This window comes from Pimephales promelas, chromosome 15, assembly GCF_988280905.1.
Source record: "Pimephales promelas chromosome 15, fPimPro1.hap1.1, whole genome shotgun sequence".
Classification (NCBI taxonomy): domain Eukaryota; kingdom Metazoa; phylum Chordata; class Actinopteri; order Cypriniformes; family Leuciscidae; genus Pimephales; species Pimephales promelas.
In genome coordinates, this window is record NC_142783.1 from 31984789 (window position 1) to 32010092 (window position 25304).

At 38.8% G+C, this 25304-nt stretch overlaps 1 protein-coding gene across 10 annotated transcripts in view; it reads left to right on the forward strand.

Moving 5' to 3' along the window:
- The window catches only part of smoc1 (SPARC related modular calcium binding 1), a 64108-nt gene that overhangs the window by 17583 nt on the left and 21221 nt on the right, over positions 1-25304 (forward strand). For 3 of the 10 annotated variants that reach the window (XM_089120556.1, XM_039666171.2, XM_089120549.1), the window contains 9 exons: positions 4515-4680; positions 5500-5580; positions 11016-11128; positions 11530-11629; positions 13351-13401; positions 14533-14580; positions 16397-16486; positions 16594-16674; positions 22797-22989. In XM_089120556.1, coding sequence (XP_088976682.1) covers positions 5574-5580; positions 11016-11128; positions 11530-11629; positions 13351-13401; positions 14533-14580; positions 16397-16486; positions 16594-16674; positions 22797-22989 — 683 coding nt within the window. In that variant the 5' untranslated portion in view covers positions 4515-4680; positions 5500-5573. The remainder of the gene's footprint in view (positions 1-4514; positions 4681-5499; positions 5581-11015; positions 11129-11529; positions 11630-13350; positions 13402-14532; positions 14581-16396; positions 16487-16593; positions 16675-22796; positions 22990-25304) is intronic. The other 7 variants (XM_089120557.1, XM_089120555.1, XM_089120550.1 and 4 more) reach the window with 6 other exon arrangements.

The following is a 25304-nucleotide window of genomic DNA, read 5'->3' on the forward strand; positions in this document are numbered from 1 at the left end:
TGTATGCACTAAAGGTGAATAGCATACATATTTAAGTGTAACAACCTTGTTTAAAATTATGCAAAATATTGTATGAAATTGAGCTAGCTACATTTGGCTAGGTCCTCTAATTTTGTTGCAGCCAATCAGAAGTTGGCTTTTGTTCGCCATTTTTGTTGTTATTCTTCCTAAATGTAATGAGTGCTTCACACATTATAGAGTAGCTCTGTACTCCTTGTGAAAACCTCTCACACACACACATACACAGAGAGAGAGAGAGAGAGAGAGAGAGAGAGAGAGAGTGAATGCTTGCCAAGAATATAAATCCATCTGTGCAATGAGATTTCTCTGGAGTCTTCAGCTCGTCCAGAAATCTCCACTTTATTGTGAGGGGTCCAGGCAAAAGTTTAGAGTATCCTTGTTCTCAAAATAGAGCTCTAATAAGAAACATTAGTCCTAAACCCCAAACCGAAAAACAAGAACATTTTTGGAGATCACTTTTAATTAGAAAAATGTGCTTGACAAATTGTTTAATCAACAAGAGGATTTTTTTTAACGATTTGCATATGATTTTACTAGTGTCAGAGTAGGATTTATGGATTGCTGACTACTGAACAGATATTTCACTCAATAGGAAAGATTAATTGAGAAACCTTTGCAATGCAATAAAAAATTACGTACAGTGGCCCCAAAAGGTATTTAGTTACCTGCGCCACAACTAAATACAGTTATAAATCTATTCAAATCATTGCATTAGTTGCAAAAACAAGGAATCAATATCTATGTTAGGTTATAAATGGTAAAATAGACAAAATTTCAGCTGTCAGGTATTAGTTTGGCCACATGTTTGTTGAACGTTGGTTGTGAGAGAAGTTTTAGTATCAGTTGTTTGTTGATGCCATTGGGTTTATCTAATGCAATGCATTAGAAATTTGTGACTTAAAGGGTTAGTTCACCCAAAAATTAACGTTCTGTCATCATTTATGCTATAAATGACACCCTAATGTCATTTTAAAACCTGTAAAACCCATCTTTTTGATCTGAGAGCTTTCTGTCCCTCCTTTGACAGCTAAGCAACTGACACTTTCAAGCCCCAGAAAGGTAGTAAATACATCATTAAAGTAATCCATGTTACTCCAGTGGTTTAACCTCAGTTTTATAAAGTTTGGCCAAAACCCCCCACAATTTACCACTTTATTTACAAGATTTTAATCTCATGATGTGGTTCTCGGTCGAACACGTGTTGTGGATTAGTATTTTTTAATAAAGTGGTTAATTGTGTTTTTTTGCGTAAACAAAGCACTCGTATCGCTTCATAAAACTGAGGTTAAACCTCTAAAGTCACATGGATTACTTTAATGATGTCTTTACAGAAAGCACTCAGATTTCATTAAAAAACACTAATCTTCTGAAGATTCACAAAAGTTTTACGGGTTTGAAACGATTTGAGGGTGAATATTGACAGAATTTTCATTTTTGGGTGAACTAACCCAACATTAAAATCTCCAAATCTATAAATTCTTTCTTAGTTATTGTTTAATGTGAGAATGGCAGATGTTTGTGTTGTGTAGGCTTCTGTGCTCTATGCTTAACTAAACTCCTGCCCACACAAACTGACAGAATGTGTGTGATTCATTTCACTTCCAGTTATACAGTTAAACAGTCTGTTTTACTTTACAAATAAACACATTTTCACAGACTTAGTCATATATCAGTACGCCTTTAATGTGAGGAGATGCATCCTCTGTTCCATGTCAGTTGTGTATGTTAACTTCTCAATACCCCTACTAATATGTACTTGTGTGTGTGAGATAATGTTAATTGCAATAAAATGAAAATGTCTTATAATTCAAATTGAGGTTTTTAAATATATTTGTAATGAAGTTACAATTTAGTACATTAAAAAATATATTAACTTTAAATGTAATATTTCACACTACAGTTACAACTATGATCATGAGCTTTAGTAGACAGAACATCAAAATAAGTGTACTTTAAAGCACAACAAATATATTAATATTAATCTATAACTTTTTAACAAGCTCTATCAACTACCTTTTTAGTGGTTTTTATGTCGTTTTTAGAGTTCAAATGACTGTAAAATATCTTATTTTGTGGTTTCACAGACAAAAGAAAATCATGCTGGTTTGTAACAACATGAGTGACCGTATCTTAAACTATAAATAAGTGCACTGTAGGTCGTACAACTGGGTATTATGTTATGCCTTGTCATAATGTATAATACAGAGCACATCACTGAAATATGCATGTGGTCAAGATGATATTTTCTGTGGTAGACTACAAATGTTTGTCTGTGGTAGCTTTGCCTGTTGCTTTCTTTTTCTTAGTTTCCTCACAGAAAATGGACAAATAGGCACCTCACCATCTGGATGTGTATTGAGGTCTAAATCACCTTTGGATGCAGCATTTATAGTGCTACTTAGACCAGGCAGCTTTTCACCAGGAATATTTTGGCCTGTCTTAAAAAACACTAAAGATTTTGCTACTAAAATGTTGCTATTCTGGATTATTTACCCAAATGAGAATTAAAAAATATGCAGTGTGATATGGACTTACATGAAACTGACTGAGTATTAAAATATAAGCACCATACAGTGCATGGAAAAGGAGCCAGATTTAATTATAAAATACTCTCAGCTGAAAATAAATAGATAAATGTCTGGTCTGTCTGTCAGACGGATTCACTCCATGTCTATATTAGTGACATCATTTGGCTCTATTCGCTTCATTGCTCAACTCAAGAGATTCAGTCCTGAAGCAACCTTTTTTTTTGTTTGCGGTGTACTGGATGTGTGTGTGTGATCAGAAATGGTCAGCTCTGTTTAGTCAGATGGGTCTGGTTAAAATGGAAAATGTGCCCTGTGTTTCTGGCAAAAGCTACCCTTTTTTCCAGTAGAAGTTCTCCAGTTTGAGTACCTGATGTGCTGTGAGACCACTGTCACTGTCTGATGGGCCAGCAGCTTAAGCACAATCTATAGCACATTTGTCTTGTACTTGTGTTGAGAGTTAAGCTGGCTTTTTTATTCTCTCTACCTCTAAACTGTTGAGACTCTTCTGGCCCTCTCAAAGATTGGGGGAATATGAAATTGTGGAAATTCAAGAATGATATAGTATACTGTATGTTTGAGGTGGCCTGTTACATGATAAATGCAGCTAAGGGAAAAGAAGTTAGGACACTGGTTTAGAGGGAATAAGACGTTTTTTCGTCTGTGGGTGAGAAGAAGAAAATTAATTTATCAACATTTATTTTAATAAAGTCAGTATGACATGAGAAATGAACCTGTTTACTTTATAATACACATTCCTGGTCTTATTGTTCATGATTCATGTGTGTGCATTGTTCCAGGATTATAAAAGTTGCCTCCATTCTGGTATGGAATACTATTTTAAAATTTTTACCTAATCAATCAGTAACTAAGAATAAAATTAATTTCGTCCCACATGTAAATACATCACATTTTGGAAGTAAAATGAGTAAAACTTGAATGGAGTGCCGTGTTGACTTAAAGCAAAATATCAGTCAAATGGAAATAGATGGATGGATGGATGGATGGATGGATAGAGGATGGATGGATAGAGGAAGGATGGATGGATGGATGGATAGATAGAGGATGGATGGATAGAGGAAGGATGGATGGATGGATGGATAGAGGAAGGATGGATAGAGGATGGATGGATGGATAGAGGATGGATGGATAGAGGAAGGATGGATGGATGGATGATGGATGGAGAGATAGATGGATGGATGGATGGAGGGATATATAGATAGATAGATAGATAGATAGATAGATAGATAGATAGATAGATAGATAGATAGATAGATAGATAGATAGATAGATAGATAGATAGATAGATAGATAGATAGATAGATAGATGGAGGTATGGAGAGATGGATGGATGGATGGATGGATGGATGGAGGATGGATGGATGGATAGATAGATAGATAGATAGATAGATAGATAGATAGATAGATAGATAGATAGATAGATAGATAGATAGATAGATAGATAGATAGATAGATAGATAGATGGCTAGATGGATAGATAGAGAGATAGATAGATGGATGGATGGACGGATAGATAGATAGATGGACAGATAGATAGATAGATATATAGATAGATGGAGAGATATATAGATGAGAGTTAGATGGATAGATAGATAGATAGATAGATAGATAGATAGATAGATAGATAGATAGATAGATAGATAGATAGATAGATAGATAGATAGATAGATAGATAGATAGATAGATAGATGGATAGATGGATAGATCTATCTAAGGCTATGTGATATTTCAGCTGAGCTATTTGAAGATTCATGATTCATGGCAATTGCACCAAGAGTTTTCCTTCTAAACCTGTGAAACTCATTGAACTGTTATAAAGCTCAGCAGCTCTGTTTAATTTATTGCACAATCATTAAAGTCTAGTCATGGTATTCTGTCAAGTTCTCTATGGCTTATTATATTGTCATGCCCTCACTGCTCTTTATATATGTACATTTGTGTGTGCAGTGGCTTATAGGGGAAAGAGAGAGCCCATGTTCCCCTGCATGCTCCAGGAGTCACGGCAAGCCTGTGTGTGGGTCAGACGGACGCAGTTATGATACCAACTGTGACCTGGAGAGGGCGAAATGCAAGGACCACACTCTCACCCTCGCCCACAGGGGCCGATGCAAAGGTCAGTGGACACAAGAAACTTTTGTATGAAGATTTCTGAAAACAACTGACACGTCTTGAATCTTATGTGAGGAATGTATTGTGTCATTTTCACTTTTATTTTGATGGTCCCTTTAACACATTCTGTTGACTATAAGTAATGTTGCTCCTACATGTATACTAACTGTCATTAGAGTGTTGAGTAGAGTATTGGTAATAAATTGGCATGCATTTGCAAAGTTACTTGAACGTCTGTTGGGGAGCATCACAATAAAGAGCATATATTAAGCAGACAGTCTACTTATACTCTAATGAGAGTTAGTTGACATGTAGTAAGTTACTTATAGTCAACAGAATCTTCAAAAGGGACCATCAAAATAAAGTGTTACAAAAATTGCTGACTTACGTTTTATGTTTTATACTACTCTTTTGGCATATTATTTGGAGAAGTAGGCAAAACAAAAGCACATTGCAAAATAAAAGACCAAATTTTAAACTGGGATATGAGTTTAGTTGTCTTAGAAAGTTGTATTTAATGATCATGAATATTAATAATGTTATTAGATATTTATGAAGTTATTTATTGGTTTTATTATGGATTTATGTATTTATTTATATATTTATTTTAATGGTAGTGAGGAAAGGCTATTGTGATCCACACTCCATACCAGAAGGTGGCGGTAATGTGCACTTGAAAGTTGTTTGCCAACCGCCATTAAAAGAAAAAAGAAGAAGAAGAAGAAGAAATACCAAATTCAAAAACATACATGACAGTGTGCTAGACTTGTGTTAAGTAATACATATGTAAATGTGTTTTTTCTTGTTAATATTGAAATTTCAGGTAAAAACTGGGTGAGGATTGATCAACCTCTTCCTGTGCCCACACTGGTTTCAGAGGTCAAAGAGCTGTCAGCAATGAAAGGTATGAGCAATGAGATGAAAACCAATGAACAGTTTCACCGTTTGTATCACTCCACTTACAGTATTTCTCACAGTGAGTGTCTTGGCGGGAGAGCAAACCCACTACAATTTTATAAATAGTACTATACGTTTTTAGGCTAAACTGTAGTTGTTTAAACTTCACATGTGTGGTTTATTAATAAAGATAGTGCCTATCTAAAAATTTGCTTCAATGTTTTCAGAGAAACGAGCCGGCCGCTCAATGCTCATGTACCCGCCGTGAACAGCCTTACCTCTGCCAGTTCTTTTGTAATTTGCCACTAATGTCCCTATAGTGGTTAAATATGAGATATAATTCGTTTTGGGTATGTCTACTGGGCGATCTTTGGTCTCATTAATGTATTATTTGTTTTGGCTGAGAGCAAAGTTTCAGATCTATATATTTTTAAATAACTTCAATACTTTTGACTGAATTGCCTAGCGACTTTTATAATGGCGATTGTTTTTTACTAAATATTATCGACCGTTCAATAAATATTATTTTATAGAAATAATAGTAGTATTTAATAATAGTATTTGGTATTGAGAAATGTTCTGTTTTTGTGTTGGTGATTTTGACTTCAGTGCAGGTTAGTTTGCAACAAGATCAAGTCTTTATTGGTAAATCATTAGCAAAGACCTTTGTGGTTAAGACCTTAACACCTTGTGAGACGCAACCAAATTGACAAGAGTTGTCATGTGAAATCCCCCCAACATTTGAAAGGATACTAAGACAAAGATATCACTTTCCTTGGCGTATTATGAATATGAGATTGACCAGAATTAATGCTGTATCAGATGCAGGTAATCACACTCGCTCATTCGATCTCTCTCTTTCATAATACTCTTCATGATTCATGGGTTCACGGGTTCACACCCACCCAGTACACCCCAGTGGTGAACAATTGAAATTTGGAAACGTTTCGAAACAGTGATGACGTATTAAAGCCTCATTTACTGCAATCAGGGCACTTTGGCAGTTTGATACACACCCCAAACCACTGATTCGAAACAAGATTCGTAAAGGTTTCGAAGCTTGCAGTGTTTCAAAATCATCCATCACTACTCATGTGATATATTACCTACTTTTAGCTAAATACATTTAAAACTTCTGTGGCAGCTTTGGCCTCACATTCCTCACCATTTTTTTCAAATTGCTTTGCAGTTTTGTCTTCGAGTTGTGGGCACCAAAAAGGTGGCTGATCTCAAATGAACACATCTGTGTGCGTGTCAGTCTAGAGAGAATATACAGTCCCTGGAGCACTAGAGCAAACTACCAAGGGAACGCATATGCCCATTGGTATGCATGTAAGTTTTTGCAGGCCGTGTTCACATAGACTCAGACAGGCAGATTGACTGTCTTTAAGTCACGGTCAGCCTGCATCATAAGTTTCTTGGACTGGCCCGTGTTAAACTGTCAGTTAAAGGTGCATGATCAGTTTCATCACTATTTTTTAGGAAAACGTCTGCAGAATTTGCGTAGCGCCTTACTTCGTGGGTATAAAGGAGGACGCCGGTGTGACGGCGATCTGCAGCGAGTTCACATTGCCTGCTGGTCTGTGCAGTGATCTGCCACAGTGAGTGTGTTTCTCCCTGCTCGATTCAACATCGCAGAGTTTTTTTTTCAGAGTCTTTATAAATACGTCTCGCCCTCCGATCTAAGGCCGTGTGTCCACCAAAGCGTTTTTAGCCAGCTGAAAACGCTAGACGCTCTGCTGAAGACGCTGTTCTTTGGGCGCTTGAGAGCGTTTTGGCAGCGCAGCGTTTTTTTCCGTTGAGACGTTCCGTTGCTATGATACAGAATATCCGCAGCAGTTGAATGTTGTGACAGTTGGTCGGTGTGGTATTAGTCCCGCCCCTCCTCCACTGTGATTGGACGGCTGGGTAAAAAGTGACAGTGATGAGCTCTGCGTTTTATCCAAAGTTGAACATTTTTCAACTCCCAGCGACCAGTAAAAAACGCTGGGCGCTCGGTGCTTCAGCGTGAAAAAAAAGCGCCTCGGTACGCTCATGGCGTTTAAAAAACGTGGCGCTCCCATTGAAAACAATTGAAAACATACGCCAGGCACGTGGAAAAACGCTTTGGTGGACACACAGCCTAACACTCTCCACGTGGGGTGCTACTTCGGCTGGTGGCCAGGGTCACCTGAGGGTGAGAGTGTGGAACAAACCGCCGACTGTTTGTCCGTGGACCACGCCCCCCTCTTCAGTGACACAACCCGTGAGTGTTCAGGGGATTCCCCGGGTCTATTTTCGGATGCTCCGCGGGTTTCCCTTGACGCTCCAGAATCGGATCTGTTGTCCATCACCACATCACAGGGTGGGCTAGAATCTTCAGGAAATGAAGACTCACTTACCCCAGCAAGACACCTAACCCCAGCTGCTCCTGATGAGCTGGATGGCGCCTTGCATGGCTGACACCGCCGTCGGTGTATGAATGAGTGAGTGAATGGGTGAATGTGAGGCTATAGCCCCTTTCACACAGAGATTCCAGAAAATACACGGATAATGTGACCCAGCATTTGTCCCGGAATTGTTTGATTTCGGTTCATTCACACTGCCACTGATTTGCCGGGATCTGTGAGTGCGTTCACACACAACCCGTAAAAATCCCGGGAAGACACATGACGTCATAACGGACGCGTCGAAAACATGTAAACGCGCATACCGTACACGCGCTGGTGAACGATCTCAGCTTCAGTACGGATAGTGAGGAGCTCCTGGTCTCTGCTTCGCTCCAGTTTGCAGGTATTTGTTCGTCCTTTCTTTGTTGATGACGAACACAAACTTTCTTCTAGAGCAACAGAGTCGTGCGATGGCACGAGCGTCATCACTATGACACACTCTTTACGGCATTGGTCCTGGCTTTTGTTCGCACAGTGCGCGTTCCGGGACTGATTCCGGCAATGTTACTAGGTCAATCCCAGAATCAATCCCAGGTCGTGTTCGCGTTCACACAGAAGGCGTTCTGGTAATTTGCCGGAAATTTTACCAAGATTCGACAGTGCTGCAACTTTCGGGTGTGCATATGGCATTTGTCGAGTCAGATCCTGAGATGACGGCCATGCTTTCCCGGGGCGCGGCGAGCATCGGACTAGAGCGGAACCTTTCACCCTGTCCTGAACGCTCGCTGCTGGACGTTTGGTTTTTTGGTGTGGCCGCTGACTCTTGTCAGCAACCACTCCAATACCTTTTTTCCCGGATTTGCATCAGGAGATCTCTTCCAGCGATCCCTTGTTGATCTCCTCCGCCCTTCCTTCTCTCGACGGGGCCACTAACCATGGGTACACTGGGGTCCCCCCGGTTGAACGCTCTGTTGCAATGCTACTGTGTCCTCAGAGTGTTTCTTCTCGGCGCGATCCTAAGCACCCATCCGAAGCCTGCAGTTTTTCGTCTACACTTGTGGCGAAATCCTATAGTGCTACAGGACAGGCAGCCGCCTCACTGCATGCCATGCCCATTCTGCTGGGTCTACCAGACCCAGATGCTCACAGACATGCACGAGGGCGGGACTGACCCAGGGCTCTTCAATGAGCTGCACGCCACCACTGACCGGTGGCGCCAGTGACGAAAGTGGCCGTACGCTCCCTGGGTCAGGTGATGCCCACCATTCTGTGGCTGAACTTGTCCGATGCACAGAATGGCGGGCAGACCCATTTGCTTGACACGCCCACGTCGGCGGTGAGGTTTAGAGCTTTGCACAACAGTTCTCAACCACCAGCGAGCAGACTGAGGCTTATACTGCGCCGACGGCCCCTCCTGCGGACGCCACAGCCCCGCCCACCGCCCAACGCCGGGTTAAGTGGCACTCTTGAGATGGGCTGCTCAGAGATGGGACTCTTTCCAGGCGCTGGTAGCAGGGCCACTCCTTCACCTGGTGGAGGACAATCGTCCCCGAGCCGAGGACAGTGCGTGAATTAGCATTTCTTTGCCATTTCTTTGCCAAGCTTTCTAAGCGAAACCCCATTCGTCGTCATCCAACAAAACGTCTCCGTTCCCTACTCAGGTAACGGAGACGTTCTGTATGTTGCGCAATAAGGGAAAAAAACAAAAAAAAGGTCAGATTAACGACTGATGTTTTGAGGTTTGGTTGTTCTGTATATATCAATATAATTAACTCTTGTGTTGTCTGGAGCTGACTGCAGCCCAACTGTCTCTTCCAGTCGATCGGTCACAGACTTCACAGATACAACAGGTGTTTCTAATTTTTTGCATCATGGATGATTTAAGAGCATCTGCTCACAGGCATGCGTAGGGCAGATTTGCAGTTTGTCTTTGTGTGCTTGCTGAGCTTACATCTGCAAGGGGTTCATATCTTCACGCAAGTATAGCAAGCATTTTAGGGCTGAACTGTGAATATATTGAAAGTTAAAAGTGTGAAAATGATCTGCTGGGATCACATGGTTTTTAGCCTCCCCGTTTCTTGGATGCAGTCCAGCACCGAGGTCCAACTTGTAAGTGTTGTTTATTTGACTAGGATGACTAAATACTCTCTGTATTCATAGTGCCTATACATGTTGGAACACAACACTCAGCTTTGCCATTTCAAAAACTCATATTTTCCTTGTTTAGATGAAGTTTCAAGATTAAGAATCTTCATAATACATTTCTTACCACAAGTGATGGGATTTCTTTATATGGTTGTTTACTGAGATGGCTTTTTCCAATAATCCTATCTTCAGAAATCTGCCTGTTAATTGTTTTCAGGATTTTCATGGTCATGGAAATATTCAGCTATTTTAAAATTGCGTTTTTTTAAGCCAGGAAAACTCATGAACAATCTTAAAGGGATATGGAAATGGGATTGAATTTTTTTTTATCATGAATATATATTTTTTTAGTTTCCCAGGATTAAAATAGAATTGCTCTTTGTGATTGAAATTTCTTTCAAAAACTCTTTCCTAATAATCATATCTTCAAAAATGCGCCTGTTATTTGTTTTTAGGATTTCCATGGTCATGGAAACATCAAGCAATTTGAAATGGTGATTTCCTGGCTTGGAAAACCAGATAATTAGTAATACCTGTAAAGATCATGGAAATGGCATGGGAATTTCTATTACGTAGATCTAAAATATAACTGCTCTTTGTCAGTGAAATTTCTATTTATTTATTTTTAATCCCTATCCAGTAATCATGAACAACTGGAAAAATCATGGGAGTACAGTGCTCAAAAAGTAGGGGGGAAAGTGTTGGAATGTTTATGTGTTTTCCCCCTTATTACTCAACTTTATACATCATTCAATTTGTTAATTTCCTAGATAATATTTTCAATGCAACATATAGTGAATACAGTTATATTTTCTTTAATGAAATCCCTGCAGAATCAAACCCATTGTGGCACTAGCTTCATGTAAGAAAGTTTAGCAGTAATTGTCCGTCAAGTGTGTAATTAGGCATATTTGTTTCTGTATTACAGAAGCAGGCCAGACGAAATGTCGGACTGAGAGGATTCAGGCTCTGGAACAAGCCAAGAGGCCACAGGAATCCATTTTTATCCCAGAATGCAATGACGACGGAACATTTGCCCAGGTCCGACAGAGTCCCGGCCGACGAATCCTTAAGCAAATCTATCTAGTGGACAAATTAGCCTTCTAACATCTTCCCCAGCCTTGATAGGATTCCCAAAAAAATTGCACTTCCCTGTGTTTCCCATCAGCCCGGCTGCTTTGGGAATCTGAATGGAAAGTGTACATTAAATCGCATTTATAGACTCGCAGCCTCTATTTCACCTGCGCCTTTGCTTTGTTAAACAGCGATCATCCAGTCCGCCTAAGCTTTTAATGCCTCATCGTTTATGAGGGTCGTTTTTCACTCTGAATAATTGAATTCCCCCAGCGGAAGCGCCGGGACGTTTCGTGCGGGTCGTCCAGGAGATACAAGAGCAGTTACTGGAATTTCCTCTCACCTCTCTCCGTCTGTATCTCCTCCAGGTCCAGTGTCACACTCTCACAGGATACTGCTGGTGCGTGACCACAGATGGCAAGCCAGTCAGCGGTTCCTCTGTCCAGAACAAAACGCCAGTGTGTTCAGGTACTGTATGTATGCAGATTTTATCTCTAGACTGTTTGCTTGGATTATCGCTTTGTGTTTAGGTCGTGCTGAAAAGCAGAACTGCTAAACCATCAGGTGCCTCGGTCAAGAAGCTGTGCCTGTAGTCCATCACTTTCAAAGCCAGTAGACGTTGTTTGATTTAAATTGTGCTCTTTGTTTTGATGGAGTCAGCGTGATGTTAAACTCTAGCCACCGCTCTGTTTAGTTTACTTCTACTGTGTTTGTGCATGGAACTGAGAGGTGATGGATAATATCCTGGAGGACTTGCGCCGACTCATCCATTTTTCTTTTCTCTGCTTTATGGTTTCTTCTTTTCTCTCTGTCTGTCTCTTTCCAAATTCACACTCCATCAATCTCTGTCTTCATCCGTTTCATTCTCTACAGTTTTTCCTTCTTCTCAAACATTGCTTTCTCGTTCTCTTTTTCATTGTATAACTGCTTTCTTTCAGCGGACGGTTGGAATGAGGGAGCTTTTCTCTTCGTAAATGAATGGGAACACTTTGCTCAAATGGCTCTGATTGTTCTGTTGGAGATAACACCACCGAATTCACTCCTGCCAGAATTCATTTAAATAGTAAATCGGATTAAAAAAATCGGACCCTACCTTTTAACCCCCCAAAAAAATTTCAGAACGATGGAATTTCAGAGCGATAGAACCAGAAGTGCTTACATGCTAACTCATTTCTAGGTTTTGGCCTAAAAAAATGCGCCATCTCTGCAGCCTTCTATATTACCAAAGTTTTGTAACTTGTTTTTTTTTTCATAACATCTGATTCGACTCTCAATGTTTTTCATTTTGTTTACACTAATTTGATTGAATTGCAGAGGAAATGTTTATATTTTGGGGGATGAGAACTGGAAGGCACTTGCTAGATGCTGTTCGGTAATGATAACACTTTAGCTCACAACTGTTTAGCATTACATCATTTACTGTTTCACATACTAGTTTTTAAAATTAACAGACTGTGTACTGTGTAAACTGTGCTTCAGTTCATATGTGTGTATTAAATCCTTACTTATAGTTGTCTCTGCACTTTTAGCTGGAAATGTTGAAAGTATTTCTGTCCAGTAATTGTTTAATACGTTTCTCGGTTTTCTTCCTGCTGCTTGTTGTCCTGCATATGATCCTGTTATTGTATTACTGTTTCTTTCAAAGGTAAAGGATTCACTTTTAGGTGCCATATATATATATATATATATACAGTATATATATATATATATATATATTTATATATATTTATATATATATATATATATATATGAAGAGTTCAGATGCAAAAGCCTCTAAGTGCCATTTGAAATTTTCTTCTAGAATGATAATTTTTATCAAGCTTGTATATTTAAGATCAGTGATTTCACTTAAATGGCAATGATAATTACCTATTAATTGTTATTTAAGTGAAATTACTGAACTTAAATGTACAAATTTGATAAAAATCATCATTAAAGAAGAAAATTTCAAATGGCATTTAGAGGCTTTTGCATCTGAACTCTTCATATATATATATATATATATATATATATATATATATATTTATTTTTATTTTTTATTTTTGCAATAACGTTACACTCCGATGTATTCTCTTGTCTCAACATTGGCTCAATGTTCTAAATTTCATGAATGCTCAAAAGTCCTGTCCCAGAAATGAGTGAATCCCATGAATCACCACTTAAGTGAAATGTCTTGCACACGTTTGCAGGAAACTTCCGTGAATTTATGGGAACTCATGCTGGGACAAGTGGATTGTCAGGTAGTAAATTTCATTCCAAATCGCCCTTTTGTTCAAAGTTCTCCTTCTTTCCATCATTTGCATATTTTGACTGTCTAATCTTGAACTTGCGCATGCCTTCAATCCTGAGCATTTGCACGTACTTGGATCACTGTGATTGATGATTGTTTGTGCACACAGTAACTATCCTCTCCTCGATGTATTTGATCTGTTTCATGTCACATTAAACTGTGTTTTATGTATGGATATTAAATCCTGGAGATCTATCTAGCTGCAGAATTTTGCTTCAACACTAATCAAACACAACAGTACAATCCTTACACTGCATGAAAAACATACTATAGAGCCATTCCAATCAGAAGTGCTTAAAATCTGGTGTGTTAGAACAAGGTTGGGACTATATTCTGCAGGAAGGTATGTCTACAGTACCATTTTCAATAACAGTAAATAATAATAATGGTTGTAATAATTGTAATAATATTTCTCTGTAAACGTGCGCATGTGGTTCCGGTATTCCCAAAATGTCCCCACAAAGATGACAATTTTCAATGTTTTGGTCCCAATGAGGAAAACAACTTATAAATCATGCTTAGTGATGTTTTTTGAAAATGTAAAAATGCGGATGGTTTTCTGTGATGGTAGGTTTAGGTTTACGATTATGGGATAGAATATGAAGTTTTTACAGTATAATAAACTATAATAATTATGTCTATGGAAAGTCGTGGAAACGTGTGTGTGTATATGCATTTGTGTGCGTGCGTGCGTCTGCTTTATTTCTTTTTGGTATCCATAATGAATGAACGCAGACCAACACATGGAATAATTTAAGGGATTGGCATTACAGGAAACTTAATTTGTAGATAATAACATTTCAACACATTTTGAAGTGAAAAATGTGGTTTCACAGTGGTTTAGTGGTTATGTTCTTTTGGGGTGAGTCTTTTAACTTTTTTTTTTTCTTGAGCTGTTCACTGTTTCCCCCATTTGTGTAAGTTAGGATGCACAGTTGTCACTCACATTTTGTATTCTTTTGTATCGGACTTTCCAAAGTGCATGCTGTGTTGCAAACATATTTAACCTGTCCTCACAAAGTGAGGTGGTTACTGCACTGCATTTCAAAAGCTGAGTAAACATTCTGCTCTCTCTTTAAAGGGTCAGTAACCGATAAGCCACCGGGACCTCCAAGCTCGGGCAAAAAAGGTGAGTTGAGATTCGCAGAAATGTGAGTGTGTGTACTTTTGTATGAGAGATATTGAAAACTAACAAATCAGAAGGATGCCATACTGCAACGCCACTAAACTCTCTATTTTGTGTCTCCTCATGTACGATTAAATGTGTTTCCGCACATTTAAATAGATTTGCCTCATGTTTCTCTGACACGCTCATTTGGCCCTTTTTCTGTCAAGCTTTTACTTCAGACTTCAGTTTCTTGAAAGACCGTAAAGGATGAAACCCTACTCCAGTTGTTCTGTTTAACAGCCAGTGTAAGAACTTAGCACACATCAAAGACTGGGCTCTGTTACAGCAGTGAAATCTCAAACAGCTAATATAGATGTTAACAGCAGCAACGGCAGGCACATACTTTTCTGGGCCTTAACTCAGCAAAGCCAGATTGTCATTTACAGGCCTCGAGGGTGGCGTATAGGGGTTTGAGAGTGCGTTTAGGTTTGAACCACTGGGGTGGGAGATGGTTGGTAGGGTTTGGGAATGGAGTTTGCCTCTGTTTTTTCAGATCTTGTTTCACCTCTTCGGCACTGGGCTGTACTCAAGACAAAGTGCATGTGCACCAGATGTTTATGTCACCAGCAGGTGGAAGGCTGTACGTGAGTCTTTTGCAATCAGCCCTATAGAGATCACTGTGGGGTTCCAGAAATATAAATGCCATTCACACTCTTGATAGCGCAATTGACATTTACACTTTTTAAGAAAGACCTACAATGAGCTCTCAAAACTAGGGTACAAAATAGCCTATTACTTATTCTGATTTTGATGTTTTTTAGTGTAAAAACCAAGCGAAAGTCATAATTTGACCTCAGACAACAATATAAAAAATGTAAAAAGCCAGCTCATAACCCCTTTAAATGGATAGTTCTACCAAAAAAATGAAAACTCTATAAATCCCCCCCCCCGCCCCCCCGCAAAACAAAAGGTATTTGATTGTTTGAAATATCCAATAAAGGCACAATATTGCAAACTTGTGAACGCAATATTGTGCCTTTTGCATTATTATTTTTTTTTGTCCTTATCTTTTTTTGTTTTTTATCTTGAAACTTCTTTTCTTTTTTTATTGGTCACTGTTGCTCTCAATAACTCAGATGTTTAAATATCGTAAATGTGTTTGACTATAAAAACAATCAATCAATCAACAACTAAGAATTGGCTTTTAAATTTATAGTTCGTTTTATTACTACTGCCATTATCTTTCTCAATGACCCTTGTTTATATAAAAGACTGAATAATAAAATTCAGTTTCAGGACATGTACTTATTTTGCAGAGATTTTAAATACAAAAATGGTGGACAGGGGAAATTAAAATAACTTTGGCTGTAATTCAGTTCAGTGAACTACATGTATTTAAACTGGTTTTCGCTGCCACCTTATTGTGGCTTTGGCCCATCCACTGCCAGGGCCTACAATGATGTGAGCCACACGGAAATCACCCAGAATGCAATAGAACATAAGTGGGTAAGTACTGTAGGACGTTTGGCATTTCTCCATTATCATGACACTTTTGACTGAGTGTGTTAAATTATCTACAATTGCTTGTTTATACACAATTGTATTACTATTCTAAACAGTAATGCATATGAAAGCTAATTTACGCATTCTGAGATGTGTGTCTGTTCTTGAGTGGATGAATACTCTTATTTATCTGTGTTTTCTGACTTGTATTTTCTCTCTTTGTACCCTCTATCCCTCACCCACTTTGTTTTCTGTGCTAATGGCCGGGCCATGTGCAAATCCCAATCATTCAACAGTTGTGGAGAGTAGATTGTATTAACCTCAATAATGGTAGTCTCTTTCCGTTTCTTTCTCACCCTCAATCCAGATGATGGCTCCAAGCCCACACCAACCATGGAGACTCATGTTGTCCCAGAAGGTGAGGGTAAGTTTCGACCACATGCAAATACAAGCAACATGAGCACGAGTCTTGCATTTATGCATATGGCTGATATACAAGTACAAATCAATGTGTTTGTTTTATCACCACAGAGATTACAGCTCCAACATTGTGGATTAAGCAGCTGGTGTACAAAGAGAACAAACAGAACAGTTCAAACAGTAGGAAGCCAGGTGAGAATCCATCCATCCATCCATCCATCCATCTGTCCATCCATGCAACCATCCATGCAACCATATATCCATCCACCCACCCATCCATCCATCCATCCATCCATCCATCCAACCAACCATCTGTCCGTCCATCCATCCATTCATCCGTCTGTCTCTCCATCCATCCATCCATCCATGCAACCATGCATCCATCCATGGATGCATCCATCCATCCATCCATCCATGCAACCATCCATCCATCCATCCATGCAACCATCCACCCACCCATGCAACCATGCATCCATCCATGCATGCATCCATCCATCCATCCATCCATCCATCCATGCATCCATCCATGCATCCATCCATCCACCCATCCACCCATCCATGCATCCATCCATCCATGCATCCATCCATCCATCCATCCATGCATCCATCCATGCAACCATCCATCCATCCATCCATCCATGCAACCATCCATCCATCCATCCATGCATCCATCCATGCATCCATCCATGCAACCATCCATCCATCCATCCATCCATCCATCCATGCAACCATCCACCCACCCATGCAACCATGCATCCATCCATGCATGCATCCATCCATCCATCCATCCATGCATCCATCCATCCATCCATCCAACCATCTGTCCGTCCATCCATCCATCCCTCCATCCATCCATCCATCCATGCAACCATCCGTCCATCGATCCATCAGTCCATCCATCCATCATCCGTCCGTCCACCCAACCATCCATCCATCCATCCATCCAAATCAATTTCAGTTGTCTCACAATGTTTAATAGCTGATTTGATTTCTTAAAGATATAAATGGAAAGAAAATCATGTTAGTCCATTTCCCTCTTAAAACAGTAATGGCCAAAAACACACTATTTCAAGCACAGCTTTGTGCTGACACACACTACTGATGGCCAGCCTACACAGCTAGAAATATTTCAAAGCGTCGTCATTGCTGCGTCCAAGTTGGTACATTGAAAGCGCACTTGATTGTGCAACATTTCTGTTCCAGTTTTAGATTTAATATCAGCATGTCCAGGGACGAGAAACCCAACACCGCTAGAATTATGGCGCCCCTCTTTCTCTGTTTGTCTCAGCTCTCCTCTGTGTAATTTGTTTAGCTTTCTGTGTCTCCTTTACAATTTCCTTCAAATGAGTCGAGCACCCTCTGGGCATGCTCAGTCAACTCCGTCAAGTTCTGCGAGGTTTTTGGGCAGTGCGGTTGAGAGGTAGGGATCTGAATTTTTGTGGCACAGGAGGAGAGCAGATTGAATTTAGGATGTGTGTGTGTGTGCGCGCGCGTTGTATACGTCAAATTGTGTATATGCAGTTCCAGTGGCGCTCCCTTGTTTATTGCCTGGGTGGCCTATAATTGGTAAACAGTGAAAAATAATCTATTGATTTCACCAGAGAATAATTGACACAGTTTTGACAAAAGAGATTCTGTGCTGAAGGAAACGCTTACCTTGAGCAGACACGTTGTATATATAATCTGACACGTCTTTGGAAAGCTTCAGAGTCTCCTCCTGTGACCAATTAGCATCTGTTGCACATCAACACTATTCAACCAGAGTAGCAGATCCACGGTCATCACAGGGGTGCTTTTGGTGAAGAAGTGACGGAGTTGGCATCAGGCTCCACCGTTGCTGCTCATGGGAGTGTGCGTGGGATCTGGAGTAAATTGAAACACTGAGATGTTGCTTTTGCTGCTAAATAAATCTCCAAGAAAGCCAAGTTTCCATCTCTCAGTGCATTGTGGGTGGTACGCATCAGTTCGATCTTTCACACATCAACTCGTGCAGTTATAACAGTGAACATGCTCATCTAAGGTGAGGTAAATTGTGTGTTTCTTCGGTAATTGTGGTTGTGGTCCCCATGAAACAGAACAAGCATAATTATCGTTGTGGCCCCTAAGATTTGGGGGTTGTAGTAGCATTACAGGTTTGGGCTAGCTACTGTATACAAAGCTCCCTATACTGGTTTGAGTGCAGGTACAGATGGACTGCAAAAAAAGGATATATAGAATTACCATGATGCCACAAGCTCTAGAATAGCATTTTACCCATGGTGACTGTACCTGCAATTTTGTCATTCTTAGGAGATGTGGCCCTTTGTGCTTTAACTTATAGGGTCACAATTTCCATAAACATTTTGTGTCCACCACATGGCCTCAAACTACTACTTCTAATCCTTATGTATTCGTATTATTATTTTGAACCTTTTAGGCATGATTATATTATATTATATTATATTATATTATTTTATTTTATATTATATTATATTATATTATATTATATTATATTATATTATATTATATTATATTATATTAACGCATTCAAAAAAAGTTTGTGTTTACATATTATGTGTGTACTGTGTATAATTATTTTGTATATATAAATACACAGATATGAATGCATATATTTAAGAAAAATGTGTTATTTATGTATAAAATGTTTATATATAATATAAATTATGTATACAGGCAAATATTTTTTTTTAAATAATTATAGACAATACGAACATAATATGTAAACAAAAAATTTTATTTTTAAAAAAAATTAATCGTGATTGATCCTTGCCCACCACTAATTATTATATTATATTATATTATATTATATTATATTATATTATATTATATTATATTATATTATATTATATTATATTATATTATATTATATATTGTTTAAATTATAAAAATTATATTATATTATATTTTGTTTAAATTACTTAAGTTACCTGTTTTTTAATGTGCCCCCCAAAAATCCGATACCAATCCTTTACTTTATATAGGATATATATTTATTTACATCAAACCAACCAAACAGAAAGTGCGACGAGGAAAGTTTTTTTTTTTCACTAAATTCGAAAATTTTCTTAATCTATTTATATTCTTATTTTATTGTATTACTACTGCTTGTTAAACTGTAATAGTGATGAATGAGGATATGCAATTGGCTGATATTTTAATGAATAACAAACATTTAATTGATTTTCTTTTGCATTCTACAGAGTTAAAACCATTAAACCACTGTATTTGACCAAATTCTGTATCTTGTTAATTAAAGTCAGTAGTCATAAGTCATGGGGACACCAATGAGGAATAATCCCAATTTCTCAGAATAACCCAATATGAATCCCTTTGGATAAGATAATATGGCAAATAACCAGGATGTGTCACAAACCAGGAAGTTATTAAGCGATCATTGGCTCAACAATATATTGTGTTTCTCGATATATAAATATACGTATATACATCCAGTCATCAAACCAACTATTGACCATGTGAAGGAAATAAAAATGAAAATGTTAGAATACTTCTGAGGATGAGGAAATGTTTGACATGATTGTCTATAAACCTTTCCATGTTAAAGTTTGAGGAGAACACGGTGCCCACCCCTCCTCCCCTGGCCCATCATGCCCTCCTCTGTTACGCTATGAGCTCAGAATGCATAGATCCAAGACTGGAGTGATTACTTTCCCCACAGCTGAAAACAATTGCAGGGACGGCATATGAAGAAAGAGAGATAGAAAGAGAGAGTGAGATACATGCATCTAAAACAGAAAGGGAGAGAGAGAACAGTTTGTTTAAAGGAGGCTGATAAGTCTGAGTTTCGAGCTATTTTGTTTGGCCAGATCTTGGCACGATGAAACGCATGAGGCTCTGATTTTCAGCCGTGATAGTGAGGAAAATCAGCAGAGTTTACCTACAACATACCTCGCATAAACTAATCAATACCAGCCTGTAAACACTGAGAGAGAACAACAGCAAAGCATTCTGGGAGCAATGAGGTCTCACCTCGGCTGTATCTCACTTATGTCTGTTTGTTTAAACAGAACTCATGCAACTCACTTCTTGGAATAAAAAGGGAATAAAAACGTCTGTACTCTGAAAAGAGAAGGATCGTCGGATCAAGTTTTACGTGCAGATCTTTAAAAAAAAAATTTATGCATAACAAAAATGTGACGCAAATAGGATTAAATAGGATCTCAGACTGTCCATCCTTTTCTGTCCTGTTTTATCGTATTATGGCGCGAGAGAGAGCGAAAAAAAACAATTTTCTTTTGGAAATCCCATCTGCTTGGCGCCAGTATACCCTCGCTACAATAAACAGTGCTAAATAATTTAGATATGAAGGAACCTTGGCGGGAAGCGCAGGAGTCACGGACTCTGCCGTGAACACTTGAATGTGGACTGAGAGCCCATCTCTGGAAAAGAGGACACGTTAATGCCTTGTCTTCACAGTCAGGTTCCACTTAAAACACCCCAAGCCTTGTTCCCGATCACGCCAACGCTGTCAGAACTTACCAGAACTGTTTGCAATGAAGTCAAAAGCAAAAACAGCAGGATTTGGTTACGTAGCTCATGGTTTTCATTTGGAGGCTCAGAAGAACACTCTGAGTGGGCAGTGCTGTTCTCAGTTTAATTCTCTCACACTCCAGATCTTGTCCTTCCTCAGTACCACCACTCCATCACCCTCCGGCCAGGAATTTTATACTTGGGTATAAAACCATTTTCTTTTGGGGACCATTTAGAGGTCCTCCTCTCCAAGTAAAACTAGTTTAGTCATTATGATGCACATTGTTCTCGAGTTCGCAATGCATCATTCCGTAATCTCGTCCCGTCATTTCTACAAAAGACAAAACATTTTTTAAACTTTAAAATGTTAAATTATCATAATCACTAATTTAAAAAAAAAAAATCCATAATAAAGGTATCGTTATATACACTATGTGTGTCCTTTGTGTTGAATCTTTAATGGGATTTAATGTGATTAATTAGTTACATTTTTAATCAGTTTGCAACCTTACTTTTAACATTTACAAGATTGAAGAAACAGAAGAAAGGAAAGACTTGAGAGAGTTTTGTATAGCTTATGCGTCCGTCCAATCTAATGATTAACAGCTTGAGCGTCCCGGGCTGTCGTGCCGAGGAAAACGGCGGATCTGATAACTGTTCTTGCGGCACGATATTCACTAAACATCTGATTAAAAATGACATCAATCAAGAGTGTTAAAAAGCTCTTCAGCACCCCGCTAGCTGGATTAGCCTCAACATCTGCTGCTATTATACTTGGCCCGATGCACTACGAGTGAGCAGTGTACTAAATGGATTTCAACATAAATAGAGTTTTATGAGACAAGGCGTTAAAACATTTAAAAGAACATCTCTCAAGTGTCCTTTGTGTTAATAAATACATGAAAATTAAATCCTAACGGCTCAGAAAAGAAAATGGGGTCGAAGATACCCCTTGAAAGTTTTTAAGTCAATTCTGCTTCAATCAATATTAATCACAATGTTGGTGAAAGTTTTATTGTTGCTGATCTCAGTCAAATCTAATTTTTGATTACACAATTTCCATTATAAATGGACATTTACAGCATAGATCTTTCAGGACTTGAATTGGTTCAACTCACAGATACACTGAATTTATATATTTAATTAAAACAGTTGCAACAGTGTTAATTAATGACTTTAACCATGAATGTAAAGTCGTCTCTTGTTGAAATTAAAGTTGCAGTAAACAATTTCTGAGAAGCGCTGTTGAAAGTGGATCAGACCGAGCAGCACAACACACTTGTAGCCAATCAGAAGTAGGGGGTGTGGCTTCTCATGATGGGGAAGGAGAGAGAGTGAGATTTCAAGATAGACTGTAGAAAGAGAGATGGCTGAGAGACATTACAAAAAATAAAAGCTCAGAGGAATATCACTGGAAAAAGAAGGGTTATGATCAGGCAAGAGCTTTAGGGCCAGCGTTAATATTAGAAAAGTTTTCTAGTTTTCCATCACTTTTTCTTTCACAAAGCATTATTTTGCTTCACTTCAGTTATGATAAAGAGACATCCGATCTTATATTGTGTGTTTGTGCATTTTGGGGTGGAGCAATGAAGGGAGGGGTTGTGTTTGGGTTGATTGCAAATATCAACACTGTCTCTCGGAAATCCCTTACTGCACCTTTAAGGGAGCATATGGTGAAAAGATTGACTCAGTGGATACGTGACTCATACTTATATAGACGATTATATTGCTTTATTGCCATTGTTGAAGAGTATTAAACCATACCTGAAGTGCACTACCTGATATGAGAGATTTCTTTGTATTGAGTGTGTTTCTCATGGTTTTAGAGAAAGTTCCCTCTTGTGACCAGGAGAGGCAGACGGCCCAGGATGAGGCTCGGCAGAATCCGCGGGAAGCCATCTTCATCCCTGACTGCGGCCTGCAGGGACTCTACAAGCCGGTCCAGTGCCACCAGTCCACTGGTTACTGCTGGTGTGTGTTGGTGGACACCGGGAGACCCATACCTGGAACTTCCGCAAGGTAAGACAGAAACAAACTGCCTTATGACAAATTTTGTAATTGTGTCATTAGCGTTGCCTAAAGGGGGGGTAAACACCGGGACGAATATCGGCGCGTGTTATTCGTTAGCGTTTTTCAACACGTTTTTTGTGTTCACACCCAAGCGATTTTCGCTGACGATAAGCCGACTGAACATGCAAATTCATTCCCTGACATTAGATGGCGCTTAATGTAAAACAGAAATAGTCCTGTTTTGTAGTCGCTGTCGCATTTGTCATAAAGTTCTTTGTCCTCGTCTTACTTCTTCCCAGCAGTGTAGACGCTACCAGTGGTGGAGGAAGTACTGAATCTCAGTACTTAAGTAAAAGTACAAATAACCAGATAAATATTTACTTCAGTAAAAGTAGAAGTAACACAATGACAACCATACTTAAGTAAAAAGTAAAAAGTATCTGATTTTAAATGTACTTTAAGTATTAAAAGTAAAAGTACTTGCATAATAATTGATTCTCTTAATGACTATTTTCTAATGATTAATAAAACATTTAATTCTAACTCATTCAACCTAATACTCATATAATGATGTTCAATAATGATGGAAAAAAATTGTTGTCACCATTTCTGAAACAAGCTTGCAATTAGGCAATATAAGCCATATCCTTACTATATGTTAATAACTATGTTTGGCAGTAAACGCGATTCATTTATGGTGTAATTCTGAACCTCTTGGCTTGCCATAATCCTAACCAAACGTATATTACACACGGTGCGTTTCCTAAGCATGTAAAAACACATTTTCGCGTATAAATTGCACGATAAACACACTGCGTGCGAGACGCATTAAGTTGATGTATCTATGGCAACCAAACGTCACTGGTGAGACAAACGTGCAACGGACGGACGGTCAGATTACGGTTTGGCGGGGGGAAAACTGATCAGAAAATGTAATGAAAATGTAACAGAAGTTGTAGAAATGTAGTGGAGTAGAAAGTATGATAATTGCTGCAAAATGTAACGAAGTAAAAGTAAAAAGTAGGCACTATTTATTCTACTTAAGTAAAGTAAAGATACGTGAAAAATGTACTTAAGTAAAGTAACGAAGTATTTGTACTTCGTTACATTCCACCACTGGACGCTACTTGGTGTATGTCTTCTTCGCTGTTACGCATGTTTGCTCGGCAAGACCGGTTTGTGTTTGAGCGCCCCCAAGTTGTGTTTTACTGTAACTTCAGAAGCTCCAAACACGTGAGCAAAAGCGCCAATCTCATTGGTCGGATAGTTTTTGCCGCGGCGTGTCAAAAAAAAACAAAAAACGAACCCCTTTGTTTAGTCACGAGGCTTTAAACGTCGGCGAATATCGCGTACAAAATTTGTCCCGGTGTGAACAGGCCTTATCATGGATTTTTGAAAATGACTGTTCATATGTTGTGGAATATAGCTCTAAGGGAATGAAAACATCCTGCAAAGGTTTATATCTGAAAGTGCACCGTATATAAAGTTATTGTCTTTCAAAAGTGAGAGTCGACTGAAATTAATAGTTTTTGAAACGAGTCATTAGCTGTTTCGTCGTGACGTAGATACAGACGGAAGTGTAAACTTGAAGTCTACACATTCAAATACTTCATCATAGCATCATGTCGAGAAGACGCTACAATGCAAAGCTAGTTCAGCCACTTTGTTTTCACTTACCAGGGACGAGCATGTGAAGAATCGGTGGTTAGAGTTCATATTTGCAACGATACCACAACAGTATAGCCCGATTGAGTTCTCATCATTTTAATGACGAATCGTTCAAAAACATAAATGAATTCAAATGTGGATTCTCAAGCGGTTGTTCCTGAAGGAGGGCTCAGTAACTTACTTACCCAGAGTATATGGATCAGCTTCCACCTTCGAATCACAACCTGTAAGTATTATTAATAATTGTTGCTTTTATGGGTTTTGAACGGTTTTGTAGCGTCGGGGCGCGAGGAGGGAAGGCGCAATAAGTGTGTGTGTGTGTAAGTTATGCTCAGCGCAGCTTCTAGGTCTCCAATGTCAATTTTTTTTAAATATATGAAATGTTTGTCGCTGTTATTGGAGTTGTCATAAAGAATAGAGCGTCTTGTAGTACTGCAGTGCTTTATCAATATGTTTATGCGTTATGCTAACAAACAATAACCGACTGGGTCTGTCATCTGACCAACCAATCACCGCCGATTAGCGTCACGCAAAAGGAGTGGTTTGGAAAAATGAGTCGTTGTACGAATCAGCAAATCAGTTAAAAATAAATGCATATTATAAGCCAAATAAAGTGTTTTTTATCCTTGCATGCATGTTGCACTGTTTTTGGGAAC